Below are 26,076 nucleotides of genomic sequence, written 5' to 3'. Positions count from 1 at the left end.
AACTTTTTTAACTCGTATCTGTAGTTGCATTTGTATGATAACTGAACAGCTGTTTTTCCTTATAATACTAATTACCACTTTGCTATCTCACAAGTCACAACTGTTTCCAGGAAATTATCATTATTTTTTTAATACTATAATACTATTTATTATGTTACATACGCTATACACATTACATTTTTTGATAGGTACTAATTATTATAAAAAAAGTACTCAATGTAATTAATGTCCTATTAATAAGTAAGATGCACTTTTTTTGATCGACAGTTTGATTTATTTAAGATATATTAGCCATTCCAAAACACTTTTTAAGGGATCATGTTTCTTGAATTAAACAAATAAAGTAAGTACCTACTTATTTTAAACATAAACCTAATGGGTATATATTTTAATATTAAACATTATATTTGTAAATATTTTAAAATAGATTGTAAAGAAATATTTATAATTTATATAATTAACACTTAATTAATACATGGCATTCATCTATTTTGAATATTCTTTAATTAATCATTTACCAAATATTGTATTCATAATAGGGTACTTTAACGGTATTATCTATAGAAACGTGTAAATATGCAATCCAAGCACTTACTATGTGAATAACTAAAATTAATTTAGGTAATATTCTTAAAAATACTATCAGTTTATCTAAAAATGAAATATATAGCTACATAGTTTTCAATATTATATATATATAATCACTAATCATTTTCCATGCAAGGTTCATTAAAATTATAATAATTGATTGTCTGAAACTTACATTATAAAGATAAAGAAGTACCTAAGTGATTATACTAATTGGATATTAAGATTAAATTCTTACTTTTTTTACTTTCAGAACTGAACCATTTTTAAATTACAAAACCTATCTATATTATCTAAAATACTAAATCTATTTTTATTACATGTGTTTTATTTTAACATTTTTATAAAACTTAAAAGTATATTTTATGCTTATTTTATGAACTATATAAAAAAAACAATTTAGGCTGCAACAGGGAAATTGTAGATTTTAAGATTATTTGGATCTAAAGTCACTAATATTAAATGTAGTTTCAAACTATATTATTCTTATTACCAGTGTCGCATTTAGACATTTTTCGCCACGGTGCAAAAATAAATTGGCGCTCTGGCCCTAAGCCCCGGTGAAAAAAAATAGCTCCCCCCTAAGGGGCCTACCCACGGAAAATATGGGAGATAGATCCTCATTAACCTTTTAGATTTTGAGCACAGAAAAGAATATTTGTTTTGTAATGTGTTCTTTTTTTTAAAAATATTGTTTAGTAATTGCTTGATCCTCTCTCCACAAAGATACATTTAAATTTATGTCACTTAAACATTGTTTATAATTCATCATATAAGTTGTTTTTTTTTAGCATACTTAAGTAGGTATTTCATGAATAAATAAAATGAAGTTATATAAAACTATGCAAATTAATATTAATTAAAAAAATTTCAACAGCATAATACTATATATATAATACTATTATACTAAATGTTTAAATTTATAACCTATTATAAACTCGTTAAATATAACACAAAATGTATTGTATATTATTGTTGGAAATATATATTTTTATTATTATTAAAAAAATTATATTATATAGGTAATATAGTTATTAAAATAATTAAAATTATAAAATTTTAATAATTCACAAGTAAACAAATTTCTGACCACAACATTTTGGCGCCCGGGGTGTACCAAGCGCCCTTGCCCCTTAATGCTGCCCTACTTATAACCAATCACATAGTTTGAAGTATGATATCAGAAGGTTTTTAGATAATGTACAGATAATATATAGGTGACAATTGTGGAGAGGGGCTTGTGAGGACTAGACCCTCCTTTCCCCCACAAAGTTTTAAGTAATAATTGTCATACTTGTAAAATGTATTTTCAATAGCTTGGGATGATCATAAGTTTAAAATTAACCTTCAGCGGTTTTTTATCAACAGTCATCCTTGTCATATTGGGTTCGGTGGAAATACATAACAATATAATATTTTTTTTTTTAACAAATTATTAACTAATATTTGAGCATATATCAAATTAGTTATAATTTAATTAATTGAATAACTTCATAGTTTTTGTTTAGAATACTTTTAAAATATTGAAGAGTAGGCACCTAAGTGTTTTTATACTTAAGTTAAATTGTTTAGTTTGTAAAACTTTGTAAGTTGTCTTGTTAGAGCTTATACAATAATTGTATAAGCTCTAATTTATTGTGAGTGTATCTAGTGCCTATAAGGAACAGGGTATATGTGTAATGAGCATTGAGGTCAGCCCTCCCCCCCCCCCACCCCCATTACACCACATTTTTGCTTATGGAAACAAACCAAAAAAAGTGAAAAGTATGATCATTAATAACAATATACGTTATACATATTAATATATATTTATTCTATCGACTTCACTAACTTTTTTTTCAATTCTCTTGAAAATTATTGAAATCAAAAATTAAATATTTCTTATTTAAGAACCATAATATTATGTATTCAATCTTAAATATAAAGAGCTAATACTTGAAAATATTTGTTTATCAATTGAACAAAAAAATAAAAAACACAATTATGAATACATTATCAACCCTGAAGCTTCCAAGCTCTGTTAAAATTCTAGCATCTAATAACATCAGTTTAAAAATAATTATATTTTATAAATCTAAATTTGATTGCAGTTTATTATATGAATAGAAAACAAAATTATATAATGTAGATTTTTATTGTTGTAATGATGAATGATAATTTTTAGCTTAATTATTATAGCTTTTACCTTTTCTGATATTGTCTTTTTGGCTCAATTCTAATTTAATAGTTGCGATTTTGAATTAATTATTTTTAATGTATTTTTTACATTTATTTGATTTGTTTGGTATTTATAAAATGTACTTATTCTGCCTAAATTCTATACATATACATTGAAGTGCCATTTGCACTTGACCTCAATTTTTTAATAAAGGAAACTTAAAAACAATGTTATGCTATTATTTTTTGTAGAACTACATTTTTAAGGTATACTTTTTATAAAATTTAGTTACATGTAATTTTTAATTATTATAGCTGCATTTCATAATGATTTGCAACAATAAATGTTTGCGTACAAATAGACTAATTAATGTAAGTGTGATATAATATGTGATGTTAAAAAAAAATAAGAATTTGATAATAATTTCAAAAGATATTGTTTTAAATGAATTAAATAAATACAAATTCAAATGCTTAATTTATATTGATTTTATACTTATACATAGAAAGTGATAGTCTTAATTACCATAAGCATATTATTAGCTATCAATTAAATAAGATTGGGTATATATTAAATTGTAAATAAACATAAACCTATTTTCCAACTATACTCTACTCATAATAATCATTAATATGTTTTGTATAATTTATCAGCTTATTATAAACAACAATTTAAAAATGTTATGTGCACATGTAAGATGGTACAAAATTTGTCATAATTATCTTTATGAAACATTTACAGATTATTCAGTTGTAAATTATAAAGTGCGTATTTTATAAAGTATTGATAGTTAAATATTAATTTTAATGGATTAAAAACTTTACTTTAAGTTAATTAGAAGTGTTAAGTACATTTTGTTTGGTTAATAGATTTTACAATAGCCTATATCTTTTGAATGATGTCATCATATTTTATTTACTTTAATAATACCTAGATTAAATAGTCAAATATGTATAATGTATGTATAGTTTGATAGGCACACCTCTTCAGGGATATTGATAAAGAAATTTTGATTGAAATAGGTATATTGTAAAACGTCATTTAGTGGGGGCATTCCAATGATCAATCGATTAGTTTTCAGCCAATAAGTGTTTCATACACCTGTAATAATAAACATATAATACAATTTCATAATATTATTTCCTAGTGAAAAGTTCCTAATTTATTTGATTATCTAATCGAAGGACAATATTTGTAATCCTATAATCTATATTAAGAACAAAAAATTTTTTTTATTTTTTATTTCAATATCTAAAAGCTGTATTTTTGTCATGTATTTGAGTTAATTATGCCTAGGCTACAGTGGACATTTAAATCAAATCATAGTTCTGTAGAACTATTACCATTGTCACTGAGCTATAATGTGAGCAGAAGCTATGGAAGCATTTTAAGTTATTTTCATTTTTTGAAAAGAATCAATGGCGATACCCAGGTAACATAGCATTACATATAGTACTAATACTAAAAACTAATCTGTACTTAATAACAGAATAGAAAAAGAAATTATTAGGGTTAAATATAATTGAATGAGTAAAAATGTGTATAATACGTACCTATATTTGTGTAATGTAAAATAGGTTTTGTTGATTACCTATTTTATTGCAAATAAAATAGTTAAGTGGATAAACTGATAAAATATATTAATTTGATAAATAATGTAAATTGGTTTTGAGATTATGTAATTTTGCTATTTAAACAATTAATAATAAGTACTTGGATGTAATATAATATATATATATATATATATGTACATTATGCATATAATAATCTCAAACATTTTTAAAACTTAATAATTAAACATAAGTAATTGATTTTACTTACATTGTTGCTGTAATTGGTGAAAAAATGTTCATTATTTATTATTTCATAATCTGTTAATACAAAAATAATTGTTTATGGACCATGATAATTCTTTTTATAATTTAATATATTAAAAATTAGTAAGTACTTCCTTTTTAAATATTTATAATACCTATTACATTTTATGAAAATAAAAATCCAACTATGAATAACATTGCCAATAACAAAAACATTACCAATGACTAGGTAATAAAAATAATTTATTATTTTCCACTGAAGCAACATTTTATTTATTAAAAGTAGCGTATTATTATTTTTTTTAATATGAAATTATGTTTGATATGTTTAAAAGCGTCATTTACTCACACATAATCAATATTTTACTATTTTAATTCTTAAATAAATACAAGATTTAGAAAAATATAAGAATTATGAAGTTATGTTTAAGTTGTGATTTGTATCAGATTTAATATATACTAAATATAAGTAGATAAAAGAAATTGGTGACATAGTATATAAATAATTTTCTTACTCTTTTTATTTAGAACAAATAAAAATTAATATAATGTTTAAGTTTTTATTGATGTTATGACTTGTATATATCATCCCAGACATTTTTATTTTTATTTTTTATTAGTTAAAAAATATTTAGATTTCTGATATACATTTCTTATTATCAGGTAGTAATTTTAATATTGTTATGAATTTGCATGATAATTTTTATACATTAAGTAACAACATTTTCGTGCAGATCAAATTATATAAGTATGTCAGACAATGAAGACCGTCAAAGTGTACCTGTCAACATTCGTTACACTCGAGGTTTCTCATTTTTACGTTTACAACTTCCAACAACCAATGAGTTTAGTGATTTGAGACGGCCTCAGAGATCACGTAGCCAAGGCTTCCTTACCGGGTTGTCAAATCGTTTACCATCATTTTCTATCACTGGTCCATTATATGATGATAGCCCATTACCACCTACTGATAATACAAACAAAAGATTCAGCTTTGCAAATTTCAGAAAAATTTCATCGGCGGTCAGTAGAAAAATTGTTCTAACACCAGCCTCACTAAAACACTGATTTTCTGATATTTAACACCTAATAATGAGTTTTTAAACTAGCCAAGCTTCACTTTTTATTCTATAATATGTAGTTAATCTAAATCATTTATTATTCATGTTTCAACACAGCACTCAGCATTATACAATTTACTATATAAGTATTTATATTTATAATATTCAATAAAAAATAATGTTATATTTTACTTATTTTATTTTAATAAAAATATCATAGATTTACAAAGTTGTGAATTGTTGATTACATATTATTTTAGGTCTATTTTAAAAATATAACATTTAGCATTTTATCTATTTTCCAAGAATATAGTGACTTTATACTTACCTATATAGATAAAAAAAATCCTCTAAATATATATCTATTTATGCTCAAAGAAATTAGTATATCTGAATAAACATTTTTATTTTATTTTTAAAGTAAATTTATGAAACCCTCATATTGGCATTAACTGAAACATGCTTTACATTGTGTGGAGCTAGGCCATTTCGACAATAACCGATAAATATGGTTTTTATGTTATATATATATTTGTATGAGTGATAATAATTTTTTAGTGGATAGTCTTAGCAAATCAATATTTGCTCTTAAGCATATATTGGGAAAAATTTGTTTTAATTTTTTTTCAATTTATTACTAATGTCTAATTATGATTTATGAAATAAGCATTTTTTTACATTTATATAAATTAATTATTAATACTTACTTACTTACTTACTTACTTACTTACTTACCTACTTACTTACTAACTTACTTAATAACTAGAGCCATATATTAATAAAATCAAAAGTACATGATAAAAACTTAAAGCTTAAACCTTTGATATATTTACAACAACTAGATAGGTGTTTTGTTCCTATCATTGAAGTCTACTTCCATTTCCCAAGCTTTCAATATTTACTCATTGGTATAGACATAGATAGACTAACTTATTATATAAATAATGATATGGCTTAAACATACTGCAAAAAATTGATTTATCAAATATCTTCAGACTAATCTTATATAGATACAACCATTCTATGCATTTTCAAGAACATCAACATTGAGCAAGTGATATTTTCCTAAATTATATTTGTTGAAATGTATTGTTAGTTTTTTTTTAGGAGAAAAGTATTAAATAAACAATAATGATAAAATTGAATTTTTCATCTTAATGTGCATTTTTTTTTACAAATTCAATGTGTATTATAAATTCTTTTGATACAAATAAAATAGGTAATATTTGTAGTACACAAAAGATCTTTGTCTTGCTTGCTGTAAAATTAAAAATTGTAATCACTTAATAAATTAATGTAAAACACAATTTAAACTAGAATCAAATATATAGAAGAGCTATTCATTTAACATATTTCTAAATTTGTAACACATCAAATTATCAATACATTATAGTTATAAACAAAAAACCAAAATTAGGGCTTGTAAGTGATTTAGTTTATATATTTTTCTCTGACTGTCCGTTTTATTGCTAAGTAATCAGCAAATCTGTTGTATCCGTTTATACATTTATTCATGGAGTTTTTCTAATACAATTTTTGACATAAATATATTTAGTACATTTTTTTTTGCAATTTTACTTTTATTTGTGAATTATGAATATATTATTAAATCTAAAAATATGATACCTTCCATCTTAAATTTAAAGTTATTGTAAAACTTTTAAATTCACTTGGATGTTATAAAATATGTTTGTTATAGTGAATGAGAACCTATAAATTATTGTATCTTAACTAATAACTATGAACATAATTCCTCTTTGATTTATAATACATTTTATTAAGCTTTTTAGTGTAATAATTTCCAAGCTTTATACATAATAAAAATAACTTACTATGGTTACATTTTTATTTTAAAAATTTTATCCATTATGGCATTATGTCCTATTAATACATAATATGCGTTGTTATCTCTAATTGCCTCTAACTGATTTATGGAATTGAATAAAATAATTTATTGTGTCTGTATTTTCTTATAATATAGGTATTATAGAATTTATAATTTGTTTGAACCCGAAGCATATTAATTATTTATAATTTCTGTTGTATATCAATACATATATTATACTATTAGGTACATTTATTAGAATAATAATAATTTTTAATTCTAACATCCTTAAATTATCGAATATTAAAAAAGTATATATGATAATGATAATATTGTTTGGTGTATTTTTGTTTCATAATATGTTATTTAATAATTTTAATTAATTAGATATGAACCAATACTAAAAAAACTATCAAGTACGTAACCGCTCTGCAGTAGAGTAGGTATAGAGTGTAATATACGTATATACGTACATACTCATTGAGTAGGTCACAAATTTTTTTTTTCCTTATAATTTTAAAAACTATTGAGAAATATCTTCTTTTGATCATAAGTACAAAATAGATCCGATTTTCTTCCAGAAACCTCCCTCAATGGTGATGATCAGAATGTTATTCAACTAAAAAAGAGGTCTCAAGACACAGAACAACAAAATTAATAAAAAAAACACATTATTGTAAAATCAATATTTCACCACTCCGCTCAAGATTTGAAATAACATAATATATTTTATATTATATTTGTTTTTTTTTTTAGTTTTCTAGAATTTTTTTGATTGAGTTTGATTGCTTATTCGTGCTGTAATAATCATGGTTTTACAATCAATTTGTATTAATATTTTTATTTACTAAATAAAATATCACATTTTAATTTTTTACTTTTTAAATTTTTGTAGAATTTGCACACTAGTGATTCAATGGTGTCGTTATGCTACAGAGCTTTACATAATTACATCTCAGAAAATAATTTAGAAGGTCTTCAAGGATTTCTTGAAAACCGTCGTGTTCTTGTAGACGATCGTGACGATGTAAGGCCAATTAAATGTGATTAATAATTTTCATTATCTAATTTTGATTAAATTTCAACTTTTTTTTAGAATGGAGCTACAGCTTTACATTATGCTGCAGTTAAAGGAAAATTACAATTTCTTAGAGAGCTTATTAACCACGGATCAGATGTGAACATTGAAGATAATGTAACTAATTTTTAGCATTATACTATCTTAAAACTAATTTAAAAAACTTAATATCTTATAGCTTAGAAATATATAAAATATGTTAATTTATATTTTTTTTTCTTTAAATATCAAAATATGTTACACTTAATGCCATAACATTTAAAAATTAATGTGAAAATTGAATTGATAATTTCCAGGATAATTGGACAGCATTGATTTGTGCTGCCAAAGAAGGCCATACTGATATATGCGCTGAATTATTAGATCATGGAGCAGATATTGAACACCGGGATATGGTATATATTTTATTTTGATGTTGATAATCTAAAAATGTTTTGTTTATAATTTGTAAATGTATATTAGGGTGGGTGGACGTCACTTATTTGGTCTAGTTACTGTGGATACACTAACTTGGCTAATTTGCTATTGGACCGAGGGGCTGACATAAATGCTCATGGAAATTTTCATATTACTGCATTAGTTTGGGCTGCAGGTAGAGGACATACAAAGTTGGCCTGTAGTTTAATAGCACGTGGTGCTAAAGTTAATGTTGGTGACAAGGTATACATAAAACCATTCAAAACTTTATGTAAAAGTAGTAATATATTTTAATATTGTAGTATGGGACTTCTGCATTAGTATGGGCATGTAGAAAAGGCGATGTAGAACTTGTTGATTCATTGTTAAGAGCTGGAGCTAATGTTGACACTGCTGGAATGGTAAGTATAATTTAAATACAAACAACTAACTAATTGAAATATTGTATTGTTAAATATAAAAATGTATTAATTTAATCGTTGACTTGTTTTTAGTACTCATGGACTCCATTATTAGTATCTTCGATGGGAAATCACACCGAAGTAGTAAATCTACTCCTTGAACGTAAGCCAAATGTTAATGCTTTAGACCAAGATGGATGTACTGCTTTAACAATTGCTTGTAAAGAAGGATACTATGATATTGCTAATTCTCTTTTAAATGCTGGAGCTTATATCAATATACAAGTAAATAAATATTGATATGACATTTTTAAATTTTTTAATTTTAATTAAAATCGTTAATTTTTTATCTTTTTAGGATCGTAGTTCAGATACTAACCTTATACATGCTGTCAAAGGAGGACATCGAAATATCGTGGAAGCACTTCTTAAAAAATATGCAGATGTTGATGTTATGGGAAAAGTATAAATAAAATACAATTAAAATTAATTGGAATTTAATATTACAATCATATTTTTAATCACTTAAGTTTTTTTTTTATTTATTTAATTGATATACAATCTATACAAGTAGTAAAATACATAAAAAAAATGATGAGACTGAAAGACCAAAAGAAGTATTACAATTACAATTTCTGAGTTAAATTGATAATAATTTGAATTATGAAGGGTTTTAACACAATATTGTCTAGTAAAGTTATGAAGTGATTTGATTAATAAGTAAACTATTTGAATTTGTAGTTTTGATTGAAATCATCTTAAGTATATGCTTTTGTTGAGTATGTTGAAATTCAAATTGGAATGTAGTTTGGCCGATGTAACATACCGTGGAGTTTTCAAAATATCCTTTAGTAGATAAATTGGAATTGTTTGAGTCTTAGAGTTGAGAATTGAGTCTAGTTTGTATAAATTTAAAATAAATGTTGTTATCAATATTTAAATTACGTTTAGAGAACTGATACTTCATTCCCATCTCTACTCTTAATCAACTTATAGAATACAGAAGGTTTCAATTAGTTTAAATGCAACACCAAAGACATTTTAAATTTTGATAGCTTGACTTTACAACTTTCAGATTTTCTTCTAATTCACTAACTTTTTTCTAAATTAAGAGCTAACGCGTTATGTAAAAAATATCAAATTATTTTTAAACCCTTATTGTTTAATTACTTTATCCTAATAAAGCACTAATATTAACAAGTTGTTTAAATTATAGGAACGGAAAACTGCATTGTATATTGCTATAGAAAAAGGAAATACAGCAATTATTAAGTTATTACTTGGTGCAAATCCTGATTTAGAAATTTCAACAAAAGTAAACAGTACACAAATTGTATGTAAATCTATTCAATATGTACCTAATTTTGTTTTATTGTTTAGGATGGTGATACGCCTTTGATGCGAGCTGTTAGAAACCGTAATGCTGAAGCTGTTCAACTTTTAATTGAAAAGCGTGCCCGTGTACCAGCTACAGACAAACGTGGAGATACTGCATTACATATTGCTATGAGAGCTAGGGCTAGAGGAATTGTCGAAATTTTGTTGAGAAATCCTAAAAACAGCCAGCTTTTATACAGACCAAATCGAGCAGGTGAAACACCATATAATATGGATGTCAATGCTCAAAAGCCTATTCTTAGTCAAATATTTGGTTCGAGACGTCTTAATACTAATGAAGATAATGAAAATTTACTGGGATACGATCTTTACAGCAGTGCACTGGCTGATATGCTTAGTGAACCTACTTTGTCGATGCCAATTACTGTTGGGTTATATGCTAAGTGGGGTAGTGGAAAATCATTTCTACTTAATAAATTAAGAGGTAAGCAGTTTGCATAATAAAATAGTTTCTTTATTAATACATTATTAAAGTAGTTAGATTAATAACAATAATTAAGAATACAAATATAAATGCTTGTTACCTTTTTAGAGGAAATGAAAAATTTTGCTCATCAATGGACAGATCCATTTTTTCAATTCCCGTGGCTAATATTGGGTGTGGCACTTCACTTTTGTTTCATTGCTGGTACTGTGGTTGTAGTCCTGTCAGCATCATCACTTATTGCAATTATCACAACATTTAGTTTATTAACTAGTATATTTTTCTTCCTGATAATGGTATACTATGGCAGCCATAGGTTAGTATAATTTTTTTATACAACACTTATTTATTATCTTTATTATACATTGTTAAACATAATTACTTAATTGTATAGACTTGATTGGGCTTATAATTGTATCAGCTATTTGAGCCAAAAAGCAGTTACAGCTCGAATAATTCTACAAATAATATTTTGTCATCCACCTGGTTCAAGTTGGGGGACATCAGTTACAGCACAACCTATTAGGTATTTATGATTTTAATATCAATTTTTATAGATCAATAATTTAATAATTAAATAATCAATATATTTTTATATTAAATAAATTTAGATTTTATTTTACTGACCAAACTCGTGTAAGTAGTACAACACCTGGGGAAAGTACGATTATTCAAATGATAGGTTCATTATATGATTCAATAGAAAAAGATTTTGGATCAATTTCTACCCGCTTATATAGAGCTTTTCGTCCAAAACCTGGTTAGTTAACTAATTAGTTAATTTTTATATCTCATAAATAATAATAATTAATAATGCATATCAATTTTAGTAAAACTTACTTCACCTTGGAAATGGCGCAAATTATGTTGCATGCCAAACATAATACTATTTGAAATGTCATTTCTTTGTGTATTATTAGCAACACTTATTATTGCTATTAACAATGGTACAAGTTTTATGAAGTAAGTTAAGGTTTAAACATGAAATAACTTTATTTTTTTAATTTAATATTTTTTTTTATTCTTAGTGATTTTTCAATTGACAAAGCTATTGGAAATGTTATACTATTCTGTTGTGGGATGTTCATTTTATTACTATTGATAGGAAATTTATATACGTTCAGTCAATTACTACAATCATTAGTGTTCTCGCAACGTAAACAATTGAGGAGAGCGACATCAAGATTAGATACATTAAAATCTGAAGGATTTATTCAAGCATTACGGACTGAAGTAAATTTAATGACAGAAATGGTATCGTATTGAATATTTTTTTGTTTATTTGTGAGATAGTTATTTAATAAATACTGATTAATTTTTTTTATTTAATAAAGGTGCGTTGTTTAGACGCATTTACTCAACAGCAAACTAGATTGGTAATAATTATTGATGGTTTAGACTCGTGTGAACAGGACAAAATATTACTGCTTTTAGATGCTGTACGGATGTTATTTTCAGAACAAAATACTCCTTTTATAATTGTTTTAGCTATTGACCCCCATGCAATTTCTCAGGTTTAAACATAATTATTTTTATACGTATATATATATATATATGAATTATTAAGATCATTTAATAATTCAAATGGTATATTTGGTTTTTTTGTAGGTAATTGAACTCAATAGTCGACGATTGCTAAGTGACATGAATTTTTCTGGACATGATTATCTTAAAAATATGGTTCATTTGCCATTTTTTCTTCAAAATTCTGGATTACGTAAAGTAAAATTAGCTCAAAAATCATCTCAATCTCATCGTAAAAGTGTTACAAATCAAATGGATGAATGTGGATTAGTACATTCGGTAAACAGTTTTTAAATTAAAATAATTTGTTTTACTTATTACATTTTTTACTGTAGGCTTCAACACGGCGACTATCTAACGAGTCCACAACTTTAAAACCTACAATGGGTTCTTCTGGTGGACTTAGTCGAAGCAAAGGCAACATCAATTCTACAAGGAATAAATTAAAATCTAGTGAAAGTATTGCTAGTAGCATAGCTAGCAACATACATAGATTAGGTGGTCCACAAGATCTTTCTAAAATTTTGTTGACTGATGACTATTTTAGTGATGTAAATCCTAGAAGTATGAGACGTTTAATGAATATTGTTTATATTACAGGTATTTTTAAAACTAATAATATAATTTAATCAAACAACTTTAATAATTTATTACATGTTTTAGGTCGTTTATTAAAAGCATTTCAGTTGGAATTTAATTGGTATCATTTAGCTAGTTGGATAAATATTACAGAACAATGGCCTTATAGAATATCTTGGATGATTATTTTTCATGATACTAATGAGGATACTATTGATGATTCAATGTCACTAAAAACTTTATATGAAAAGTAACATTAATTTTAATTTATTTATTAAAATAATCATTATTTTAACAACAATTAAAACCAATAGGGTACGTCGTCAAATACAATTATCTAAAGACATTGATCCATTAATGGAGATGGACAAAGACGAGAAAAAATTTGAAATTTTTCTTTCTTTTCATCGAACAACATTACTGGTTAGCGATCTAAGAATTTTCTTACCATTTACAATCAATCTGGATCCATATTTAAGAAAAGTTATCAAAGATGAGATGCAAAACTCTGAAGATTCCACTATTTTTAGGCCAACAATAACACACAATGAACTACAAACACGGAGAGTTCAAAATCAACTTATGAGAAGACAGGTTAGTTCAATTCTTTAAAATATATATCAATATATTTAAATTATAACTAACAGTTAACAACCTATAATTTAACTCAAGAAAATGGGAGCTAAACTATCACTTCAACAAGAAACTTTACCAACGACATTGATGTTAAATGAACCACAATCAGCTGTATTGTGGAATCAACAAGTTCAAAATCGATGGCATACACCTTATGATGAATTACCAAATCAACTTCAAAATTTTTCCATTTCATCATTATCCGTAATTATAATTAACAGATATATTACTAAAATTATTTTGTCCTATTTAAATGATTTAAATGATTTAGGATGAATTTAACAACATTAAACTGTCATCCTCAAGTGTAGATGACATTTGTAAGTTGTTAGCAAGAATTAGAGATTTGCAAGAGTCAAACATTCCAAAATACACACAGATAATTAAAGATAATAATCTTACTGGTTGTGTACTCTTACATTGCAATTTAAACGAACTAAAAAATGTAATTATAGATACTTTTAATTTAATCCAGTACAAATGTATTATATTATATTTGATTTGCAGGTATTAAAAATGAACTTTGGAGATTGGGAACTTTTCCGAATAGTTTTATTAGCATTGAGAGACAAAGAGTACTTAATAAATAATGAAACCAACAGTAATATTAATTTTAAACACACAAGATCGGGTAGCTCTAAAAATCTTTCTCATGAAAGAAGAGGTATAGAAATATTTGTTATCGTGAATTTTATAAAATTATAACTCACTATATTTTTTTATGTTATTAATTAAAATGTTTGAATATTAGGATCTTCTAATAATAGCAATAATGTGCAAGGAACTTTAAACGATAAAGATCAGAAAGGGTCAAAAGTGTCATCAGTTGAAAAACAAGTAAATAATTTTAATTTAAAATTAACTAAAGAACTATAAAGTTTTTATTTTTATTTATCATGTAAAATTATTTAAAAAAATATATATTTTAAATAAAGGTAACATTAGAAGAACAAATGATTTGTGGTGCATTACAAACTCTTAACGAAGAAGCATGTGAAGATGTTATGGAAGAATCTGAAGAACAAGGTACCATAGCAGCAGCTACCTATTTACAAGTACCACAGCAGCCTATCGACATAATTACAGGTGAGCAGACGCGACAACAAAGTCAGAATGAATTCGACAATAGTAATTTTAAAACAGGAGAATGCAATCCTTATGTAGTTGTAGATATGAATAAAATATCCGAGACAAATTAATATCATTCAAGTGCATGGTGAAGAATCTTAAGCATGTGCATGACTTTATTTCATCATGATTTTCCAACTTTTATTTCATATTATTTAATTTATTAACCAGATCTAGTTAAGTGGTATTTTCCTAATCACGATTATCTGAATAAAATAATATTGTTGTTTATGTATATTTTATTAAAACATGAAATAAATTATCAATAACATACTTTTTTTTCAATAATTATTTGCTTAAATATTTATGATTTGTACAATTTTGCAGTACAATAAATACATTTGACAGTGTGACAAGTAATATAAGCAATAGGTGGTTGCAGGGGTTGAATCGCTTTATTGTAAACTCATAAAAGGTATCCTTTATAATCATTATCTCATAACTTACAGTTTGAACATCAGCATGGAATGTTTGAAACTATGAATGTAAATTTGGGACATATTTTTTATTTATTAAAACGATTATTATTCTTATATTTAGATTTGAGTGAAGTTAATTGTTTGTTAGAAATGTAAAAAAAGAATTTTAGTGAGCATAGGATTAAAGTTGAGCATGTAATACATTAATATCATATTATAATATTTATGTCTAGATTTAAATAAAAATATAAAAATGTATAATAGTTTTTATACTTTAAGTAAAACTATTTCATCATTTGGTTTTTACCTATTGTAAAATATAATTATTTTACAAAAAGTTCAATTTCCAATTTTACTGATAAAATCTCACAAAGTTTATGAGAATCTGCTGAATATCTGACATACATTCCTGTTGATACATAGTTTATAATTATTATTTTAGATTCTGAGTGAAGCAATGAATGTATTAATTTTACAATGATACGTAATTTTTTTTTTTTTATAACGAAGGTAATTTTTTTTAGTAGAAAAAATATTCAACTTCAAGGGTGGTTTCTGGTAATAAATTGTATCTAGTTGGTACTTGGAGAGGGTGGGGGAAGGGGTCTAAAGTAAAATTCATAAGTTCCTCATAAATTGTTTTATACTTAATTTCAAAAAAAAATTAAAGCGTAACCTAAAATAATTTTTCAAGAGAGTTTGAAGTTTATGTCTTCAATTTGGCAAAATTTACCGATATCGCAAAATATTTCTTATAATTTTGTATTTTGATATTCATATCTAAGATTTGAAAATATGAGACAAGGTTCCATTTAAGTTTTGCTTATTAGAATTATAAAAAAGGTAGAGTATAATTCCACTATTATTTGTTTTGAATATCTAAAGTTTAAATTTTTGAATTCAATGAGTCTTTTAGTATTTATCGTAGCAACTTGAAACATTTCACTGTAATTGAAAGTATCATGTTGTATACTCAATAAAAATCAATAAAAATATTTAGACTAATTTTGACCCGTTTGTTTATAAGCAATGATATTTTTGAATTTTTGAAAATGGTGATAAAAATGTTCAATAAGCTTGAAAAATAAAAATGTAATTTGAGATCTTACAATATACCTTGTTCTTTTAGCGATTTAAAAACAAAAAAATACAGACACAATTTTCTTATAAGAATTTATAACATATTTAAGGCTAAAGGTTAAAAATAAAATTTCTTACAAGTATATTTTACGGAAACCCAAAACATCTTTGTCTACTTTTTTTCATAGACATTTTAAGTTCAAATTTTAATGATTTTGAATATTTATGTAAAGATTATTGATGTTAGTTATTTTGTTATAATTTAGAAATGTGTTTGCTGGAACTTGACATTTTAACATATATTATTATAATTTATTATATCCCATGAAAATTTAAAAGTACTTGAATTAATTTTAAGCTACTTTCTACTTAAAGTTTATATTGTATTACTAATAGTAAAATAAATTATTACAATAGTAATATGAATATATGATATAAAATATACTTAGTATTATAGGCTGGCATATTATAGCTGCCTTGCTCTCTTTTTTAATCCAATGATTTATGATATATCATCTTGTTCATACTAAGGAGTATCATATTACTAATGTGATATTGCAATATAAATCTAAAGTAAAAATTGTGGAAATATTGGCTGAATATAAATACCGTGACCTTTCTGAATTGTTTTTTTGTATGCAACAATTTACTATTCAAATTCAAATTTAACACATCCATTACAGTGACCTACTCAATGACAAGGTATACTCAACTCCTACTCAAATTGATTATACAGCTGAGCGTTTACCTACCTTACCTCTTATTTTTTTTTTTTATGTATTAATTATATATTTACAATTTACACTAAATATTTCATATAATCATCTTGATAATATTTAAGTATTTATTAAATGTGTCTTATACCAGTTACACCTATAAAAAAAAACCAAATATAAAACCCATATTTAAACATTTTTGTGTGATGGTGATGCAATTATAAAAACCTTAAACTTCCTAGAACAATATGGATAAATTATTTATTAGATTATTGATCCTTAAAATAATTAATAGATTTATCACAATGTTTTTGATAAATTATGTTATCAGTGTACCTAAAATACTATTAACAATACAATAATAAATATTTTTTATTATATTCACTTTTATAATATTATCATTGAAACTTTATATATTAATCATATGAATATTTTTTATGACTTCAAAATTTGTCATTACTATATTTAATTCTAATTAATTCTATTTTAACTTATAACCAATAAGCAAAATACACACTACCTCCATTTTAAAAGAAAATCCATTATTATTAAACAAATGTATGTCACTTAAACTTAATATGACAACGGACATTAAAATAATTTACTTATTATTTCTTAAATTATATTTAGCAAAATATTATTCCTGTTTCATGACCATAAACTGAAACTGCGCTTATGGTTGTATTTTATTATTTTTTCGGTGTATTATTTTTAAGTGATTTTGTTCATCTGAAATTACATTTTTGACTGATTTGTGAGAAAATTTAACATTTTTCTTTTGTTATTACTATGTCAACTAAATTATGAATAAAATAGTGTATCTATAATCTTCATGACTCGATTTAAAGGCTGCATTAATTGTTTGTTTTATATTTTTAATTTTATTTAATTGCTCAAAAATATTATTTTTCGTAAGTATATGTAATTATAAAAAAATATTAAAATGTAAAATATTGAAAGCTTAAAGATAATATTTAATATCTTCACTTGCTTAGAAAAATATTATGTTCAAATGGCTGAAATTTATTTGTTATAATTTGTATTGCTTACTACCTATTATGTAGTATATAGTATATAGTATATAATATGCACACTAGCATTATGCTTTTAATAACACAGATGTAGCTTTTAAGTCTACAGACTTAAAATTATAAAACTAATATATCCATTAGCTGTTTTAAAATGCTCTATTATTATTTTTACATAGATGCATCAGTTTTTTAATTGGATAATTATACACATCCGCAATTCAGATTTGTATTTAGTATTAATGTAGAATTCATATGGAAATACATAATATATTTAACTAACCATCTATGTTTAAGTTTTAGAATATTTATCATATTGAAGATAATAATAGTTTTACTTAGTGCTTTTTTGTTTTTGAAAATCATTTTATAAAGCCGTGAAACTGTGAAAGTGGTTTATGAAATGTCTGCTTTTAGATTCATTATAAGTGGAAAATAGATATAAATGCCCTAGAGATTTTTTTTTTTATTATTAAGTTTCATTATTATATAAAAATTAAAATAATTAAGTATAAATTCTTACACATTCGCACTAAAGTTGTCAAGTTTTTGAATACTTATTGATGATAAAAAATGCTTCAACATGTATATATAACAAATAATTTTATTCATTGTTCTCTACTTAACAATGGACTGTACTACAAAGTTTATAAAAATAAGCTAATCTTGTTTATGAAAAGTTTGACGATTTTAAAAACAAAATCAGCACAATAAATAAGCTGAGCTCTACTAAAAATTATTTATTTTTGAGACATGTTTAGCATTGCATTAATATTTTAAATAACAATATAACATTATACTACACTGAAGTGAACGAAGTGAGGCAATAAGTGCTATAAAATCATCTATAGTCGTTGTCCCTTTTATTTTTACTCAATTGATTTTATAGGTGATGGGTCCGTGTGTAGTACAACTTCGAGTAACGATAATGGAGGAGATGTTGATGCATTTTTACTTCAGGTAATAAATTATTTTTCACTCATATTTAATATAGATAAGATTGTACAAGCCATTTTCTATTTTTTGTTTCCAGAATTCACCTCATCATAGTATTGTTCAATATCCAGCATTTCAATATGAGGGAAACAATTCTGTTTCAGCAAATTCTTTGAACAATACTCCAATTGCTTCTAGAAAAAATCTTATTGATTATAAAGTTAGTTTTATCAATATTTTAATAGTTTATAATATAAAAATTACTGTTTAATTTTTAGACATGTATTGTAACTACAACTACTGAAAAAGCAGGTAAACCATATTTGCTTAAATCCATTAAAAGACCAGCATCATTAGTTATGAACAGGCTTGATGATGCAGACATAATACCGGAAACAAAAAATTCTGTACAAGTACGTTCAAAATTTAAAGTAATCTGTTATCAAATATTGTTAATAATGAGATTAAAACCCTATGTTTAGGCTAGCGGAATTGTAAAACAAGGTATTGCAGGCTCTGTTGGTATGTTAAGTTGCTTAGTAGCAAGTACAAGTTGGGTGCAACAACCCCCCGCGGTCACTATATCACCAGTTTGCAGCAACGAAAAATTACCAACGAGTCCACCACAAGATACAAATCATTCTTCAGCAGTCTGTGCGACTGCTAGCAGTGATGATGAAAGTACTCCTTTAGTGTCAGATATGTCTTCACCACAATCTGACCACTTACAATCAAATACTGACCGGTAAAATAAGGTATCTAGTTAAAATTAATTTAAAGTATTGACATAAAGTTTGTTTTAGATCAGACAAAGTGTATACATTTAATGGCATGTACTATAAAGAAAACTCTCAACACTCTTTGACTTCTCAATTATCTTCAAAGAGTACTGAATCTTTGCAATTGAGATCTGAAGGTGGAGGTTGTTCATTTGATGAAGATATAGATCTTCTTCGTGGCATTAATAGCATACAATCTGGATCTAGGAGAGTATCATTTGACAGCGATAACAGCATATTAGGCCATTCATATGACTGGAACGATCCTGAAACTATGGTGTAAATACTAAATACTATAGTATGATTGAATTGCAAACATGTTAATCCTATTTGACTGTATATTATAATACATATTTCATTTTAAGCTCATTTACATTCTAATTTAAATTATTTTATGTTAGTTTTTTTTTTTTAAATATTACTAATTTTATACTTAAACTTAGTGTTCATATTTTTCAAATGCCTAACTTTAAAATTTTTATTTTCGTACGGCACAAATAATATTCATATTACACAACTTAAATTTTTTTATTTCAGTACTGCACACATAAAATTCATACTACACTACCAAAAACATTTAATTAAATTTATTATTTTATTCAACTATACTTTAAAAGTTTAAATTCTTTAAAGAAACCATTGATGTAGCCTTATAGAAACATTTGTAGAATTGTTCTAGCAAATGTTATTTTTGAGTCTAAATTAAAAAATATTTACTTATTGTAATTTTGTACAATATAAACATATTATAATTTTTTTTTAATTGGTATTTCAAATTCATAAATTAAAATCATGAAAAATTTCAGTTCACCAGAAATAATGATTTTATTATTTGAAATTTTAATTTAAAAACTTAAAATAAAAAAATATTGGTACATTAGTAGATAAAATTGAGCAAATGAAAAGTTTATTTTATCAACTTATCAACTGTAAATTCCATCAAATATTGAAATTGTATTATAACTTCCAACAAGGAATAATAATAAAGTATGAAACTAAAAACCATAATTCATTATTAAGATTGACATTCTTTTTAAATAGAAATTATTATAACTTGTATTGATTGTGATTAGATTAAATATTCCCTTAAATAATGTATGTGCCTAGAATACAAATTTAATTTTAGGTTTAGTATACGTGACTAAACTGCTATACTTCAAATGTGTATAATCGTAATGAACCAATTATATTTGTTTTATTTTTTTATATCTATTAAATATATATAAATTTATATATGTATATAATTACATTATGAGTATAGACACGTTTAAAAAAAAGAGTTTTCATATTGTTTTTCTTAATTGAAAAATTATTTAGATAATTTACTAAAAATTAGTAAAAGTTAAAATCTTTTATGATTATTGGGATATTTTTACAAACCTTTCACAATTATAAAATACTTCTAGTTACTTAATAATAATTTATTCTGCAATATCAAATTCAATAATTTAAACATTAAAATAATACTTTAGACTGTCTTAGTATTAATTCCATAATAAAAAGAATTATAGATTTTAGGGCTTATGAAACATATCCATTGTTAAATCTGCATTAATAATTGTTTACATTAGTTGTGAGATATACTTAAATGTGATTTCTTTCGTATTTCTTAAGATATTTATTAGATCTTTGAATATTTTTAGTATAAAATCATTGTGATACTAGTTAACTATTATAATTTATGAATTTCCTTTTAATTTTAATTAATATAACATTTAATGAGTATTTTAAAATAGTATTATAGTTACTAATAATAGAAAAATAAATGAATTTCGACTATCTTATACTACGGTATAAGTAGACAAATTATTGTGCCTTTTAAATCTATAAATTTATTAAATTGTAATTAAAAATTGTAGTTTTTACAATACATATTCAATTTTTTTTATTCAAATTATTACAACACGAGTCTCTGTTAAAGATATTTTATTTTTATTTATTTTTATTCCTTTTTGTTAAAAATTGTTATGTTCCTTTACTTTGGTAACATATTACCATTTCAAAGTAAATAAACTGTAATTTCTCATATTAGATTGAAACAATTAAATGTATTTAATTATAGTTTTATAACTTATTAATGTATTGTATTGTTTAAATAAGTTTGTAGAAAACTAGGAACATTATATAAATTTTATATAATACAAGGTGATTTTTTTTCTAAGACTCATTTGAGTAAACTTTTGCATAGATTTAAGTATTACAACACTACATTTTGGCATAAATAAAAAACTAATTTTCATTATTTTGTTTTTATACTGATCATTTCTAAATGCTCATAATTCATTTAAAAAACATTTGTTTTAATAATTGAACATATATTATATATATATAAAATATTACAATATTTTGTATTCATAAATTGAATTGTTCAGAAAAATCCCATTTCAAATATAAAATTAAAAATATAGGTTACATTAAAAATAAAAAAAATTATTTACAATAATATAATACTAAAGAATTGTACCTTAATTTAAATGTTTCAAATATGCACCAACCTTACCAAATTAATGAGTTTAATGACTGTTTTTAGTAAAAAAAAATGACCTTGTATTTATATTCAGCTTATATAATGATATTTTATATGTGATTTTCAAAGCAATAAACTCATTTTTGTGTTATTTATACTCCTTATAATGTTTAAATTAATTAAATGTTTATTTAAGGTGACTTATTTCCATGTATCCTCTTAATGTCAACTAATTTAAAAATAAGTATTAATAAATAGAAACTATAAACTGTTTTATTTCTTTAAAATGTTTAAATATTATTGTTCCGTTCATGGGATCAAATCCTCAATTTGAAAACAGATATTTATATGCAATTATGATAACCTACTATAAAGCTTTTAAGTTCAAATTCAATGCAGTTTTTCATCGCTCAAAGCTGAATGAATAGTCTTCTAAAAAAGTTTGAAATATTAATTTTGAATAATTCCCCACTTCAACCCTAACCACTACAATACTACTCCTCTAAAAGTAGTGAAGCTGAACAACGATTGTCAATCATTCAGACATTCTTGACTTTAAAATGTAAATACTATACATTATTCTATTCAGCAGATATTTACTATTTAAACAATTTAAGTACCTATATTTAGAGGCTCATAGGCGGAAATCTATTACAATTTCAGGGGGGCTAACAATAACATCAATGTGAGCAGGGGAGCTTTGATCCTACAAAACTAAAAAAATAGGGGGATTAACAAACTTATTTTTCCCCCAATGCTTAAAGCCATGATATAATTAGAAGATTTTATAGAAAAAGGAGTAAGAACAATAATAGAATTATTATGATGCAAAATTGCTAACGGGCCGCTCCGACGAAGGCGCGTATGAACTTAATCAATGTATACTAAAAACGCGCGCGTACGATATATTTTACGTCTTATCTACTGACTATTGTTCTATGAATTTCTTATCGTTATTCCTTATCATCCACGTTTAGAAGTAACAGATAAGAATAAAAATGTTATGAAGTTAAACACGTTTTTTTTTTGAGAGAGGAAATATTATTTGTTTATTATGTTTCTATATTTCAGATTTCATTCATTATTATAAAGTTTTTGTTTTTAATTAATATTTAAAATACTAAGTTAAACCTGATTAACTTAATACACATTTTTAAGCTTAAATTTGTAATGAAGTGTCATATTTGCGAAATTAATGAATCCAAATATAGATGTCCAAAATGCAGAAACGTCAAGTAGTAAGTATCAAATATAAACTTTTAAATAATTCTAAAATATTTATATTCAATCCATTTTATGTAGTTTCTTGATTTTGTGTTAAATCACTCGCTCACCTTGAAAATATCAGATACCTAATTGTTAAGAAAATATTTGCCAGTTATAGGTAAAACAGTATTTGGTCAAAATAGATGGATAGGTACCTATATTCCCACACCAAATACTAAAAACCAAATTATTTACTGTACTGAATTAAAATGATATGATATGCTAAAATATAATCAAAATTCACTAGCTCAGCTTACTGTGTATACAACATGTCAACATGGTATGTGTATGATATAGTAACTAGTACTTTTACTTGCATGGAACTTTGTGATATCCATATTTGTAAGAAATTAGTGTATTTAAAATTTAATTTGATACATATGTGTTTATACGATAATAAATATAATTTAGATTTATTTTATTACTTTTCATCGTATATTTTAATATTAATGGAACAATTGATTTTCAAACATAGTAAGACGGTATTTATTATTATTGAAAATTTATCTAGGTTTACCAATTAATAGTGACTAAAAAATGTACTTTATGTTCCAACACAAAGCATATCGTAAATTGGGTACCATTGATAATTGTCCACCGGAGATCAAGAACAGTAGTAGCAAAAATGAATCAGTGGTTATATTTCTAATTTACTAAATACCATTTCTAATTTTATTAGAAAATTGTAATTTATTAACTACCTATAACGACATTTTTAAATGTCTGTGTCATGTATTTGAATTATTGTTATTTATATACTATTTATAAACCAATCAAAAATGTTTTCCAGTTGTTCTGTTGCATGTTACCAAAATCATCTATCAGGTGATTGTACAAAAAGCAACCAAGATGCATCGGTTGAAATGTTGAAAAATGTACAGCTGTATCCAACTGAAGACACAATCCCATCCGAAAAATTAAATTTACTTTGTATGTATGATTTAACTTATTATTTATCTAATTCTTGTTGATATCTAGTTATTAATATTTAGGGCTTAACAATTTAAGGATTAACCAAACTTTAATTTAGGTGTACCTAATTGAATTTTCTAAATGCCTTCTATTTTACAGTTAAATTTAAGCTATATATTTCTATATATAAAGTCTTAACAGTAAACTCATTTTGTCTTTCAATTTATTTATTATTATTATTACTATATATTACTTAATTTATTGTAGTTTTTAGGTTTCTAATTTGTTAAAAAAAACTTTATTCCAATTTGATTTGATTATATGTTTAAGATAATCAAAATAATTAAAGGTTAACTTTATACAATGAACTAACTAATTAATTAACTTTCCAATTTTGCTGTTGATATTTTATTCATTGTTTTTTTGTGTTTAGGTTATGACAATCGCCTAAAAGAATTAATTTCTGATTCTTTTTTACAACAACTATTGGAAAAAATAGATAACAGTACTAATCCTAATGAAGAATTGGAAAAAGCTATGATTGAACCTATATTTGAAGAATTTGCTAGAAGATGTTTGGAAATTGTAAGGGATGAAAATGTAAATTGAAGTTTTTAACTTAAATTATCAATAAATCATTGGAAAATTATAATAACTGAAATGTTAATAGTTTTAAGAACATATTTTGTTTACTTAATTAATAATTTTACTTATAAGATCACAAAGAAAAAATTGACTGAAAACTGTAATTATTATAATAGTGTATAAGATAGAATTTTTAAATGTAATAATTGTGTATTCAATTTATATTATAAGTTGAGTTTAGCCTAACCATTGCGCATCGTCTCGTCTGAGCACCATAAAAGAATAAAAAAAAACACACCTTAAATGAGTATCTCCTGTTGATCAAAACATTAATATTCAACAAACACACTGAATTAAATATCAAACTATTCATTTATGGATCTTTAATTAAGGCTATGTTGACTTATGGTCACATGCAGTGGCGTATTTAAGGGTGGGAGGGCAAAACTATTTTAAGGGCGGCACATTTTTGTGGGAGCTTTTTTTTGAAAACAGATTTATAACGATTTAGACAAATCAAGGTCAAGAAAAAATTCTATTAATATCTTAATATAAACAAAGCTGTTTTGTGCAATCAATCTCTAGATCTTATAATATGCAGCCCTTATCGATGTCTTTTTCAGGAAATATTATTTTTTAATATGTTAACTTCCACGACAACTGAAAAGGAACTGGTGTAGACTGTAGAGATGTTTTTAATGAATAATTAATAACAGAAAAAATACAAATGGTATATCAATGGCTGGGTAGCTCTTTCTTCGTGTTTTGTTGTAAATAATCTTTTATTACAATATAATTCAATTGGATATCTAAAAGAAAAAATTGTATTGGTGGTCTTTCATCACTTGAATTTC

General features: G+C 24.6%; 2 protein-coding genes across 6 annotated transcripts; both read left to right on the top strand.

The window, feature by feature from the left end:
• Nucleotides 1-173: 173 nt before the first annotated feature.
• Nucleotides 174-20,345, top strand: LOC100159852 (kinase D-interacting substrate of 220 kDa B). 5 transcript variants are annotated; one of them, XM_008185822.3, is made up of 31 exons: nucleotides 174-343; nucleotides 5,298-5,586; nucleotides 8,345-8,476; nucleotides 8,546-8,644; nucleotides 8,824-8,922; nucleotides 8,990-9,187; nucleotides 9,247-9,345; nucleotides 9,439-9,630; nucleotides 9,704-9,808; nucleotides 10,562-10,660; nucleotides 10,726-11,167; nucleotides 11,276-11,483; nucleotides 11,562-11,693; nucleotides 11,779-11,927; nucleotides 11,998-12,130; nucleotides 12,196-12,421; nucleotides 12,502-12,681; nucleotides 12,776-12,970; nucleotides 13,027-13,291; nucleotides 13,355-13,520; nucleotides 13,585-13,864; nucleotides 13,943-14,110; nucleotides 14,178-14,351; nucleotides 14,414-14,570; nucleotides 14,658-14,743; nucleotides 14,842-14,992; nucleotides 19,167-19,237; nucleotides 19,311-19,433; nucleotides 19,492-19,626; nucleotides 19,696-19,958; nucleotides 20,017-20,345. In XM_008185822.3, the coding sequence occupies exons 2-31, from the start codon at nucleotides 5,314-5,316 to the stop codon at nucleotides 20,273-20,275; spliced, it is 5,259 nt and encodes a 1,752-aa protein (XP_008184044.1). In that variant the 5' UTR covers nucleotides 174-343; nucleotides 5,298-5,313; the 3' UTR covers nucleotides 20,276-20,345. The 5 variants fall into 5 exon arrangements, with proteins under 5 accessions (XP_008184044.1, XP_001943427.2, XP_008184045.1 ...); XM_001943392.5 differs by lacking the exon at nucleotides 5,298-5,586; XM_008185823.3 differs by lacking the exons at nucleotides 174-343; nucleotides 5,298-5,586 and adding an exon at nucleotides 3,846-4,178.
• A 3,117-nt stretch (nucleotides 20,346-23,462) lies between these two features.
• Nucleotides 23,463-25,425, top strand: LOC100163951 (zinc finger HIT domain-containing protein 3-like). The gene is given in 3 exon segments (NM_001162129.1): nucleotides 23,463-23,697; nucleotides 24,516-24,655; nucleotides 25,071-25,425. Coding segments are annotated over 3 exon segments (384 nt in total). The 5' UTR covers nucleotides 23,463-23,629; the 3' UTR covers nucleotides 25,247-25,425.
• The last annotated feature ends 651 nt before the right edge of the window (nucleotides 25,426-26,076 follow it).

Source organism: Acyrthosiphon pisum, chromosome A1 (genome assembly GCF_005508785.2).
Source record: "Acyrthosiphon pisum isolate AL4f chromosome A1, pea_aphid_22Mar2018_4r6ur, whole genome shotgun sequence".
Taxonomy (NCBI): Eukaryota; Metazoa; Arthropoda; class Insecta; order Hemiptera; family Aphididae; genus Acyrthosiphon; species Acyrthosiphon pisum.
This window is presented reverse-complemented; position numbering and strand designations above follow the sequence as displayed.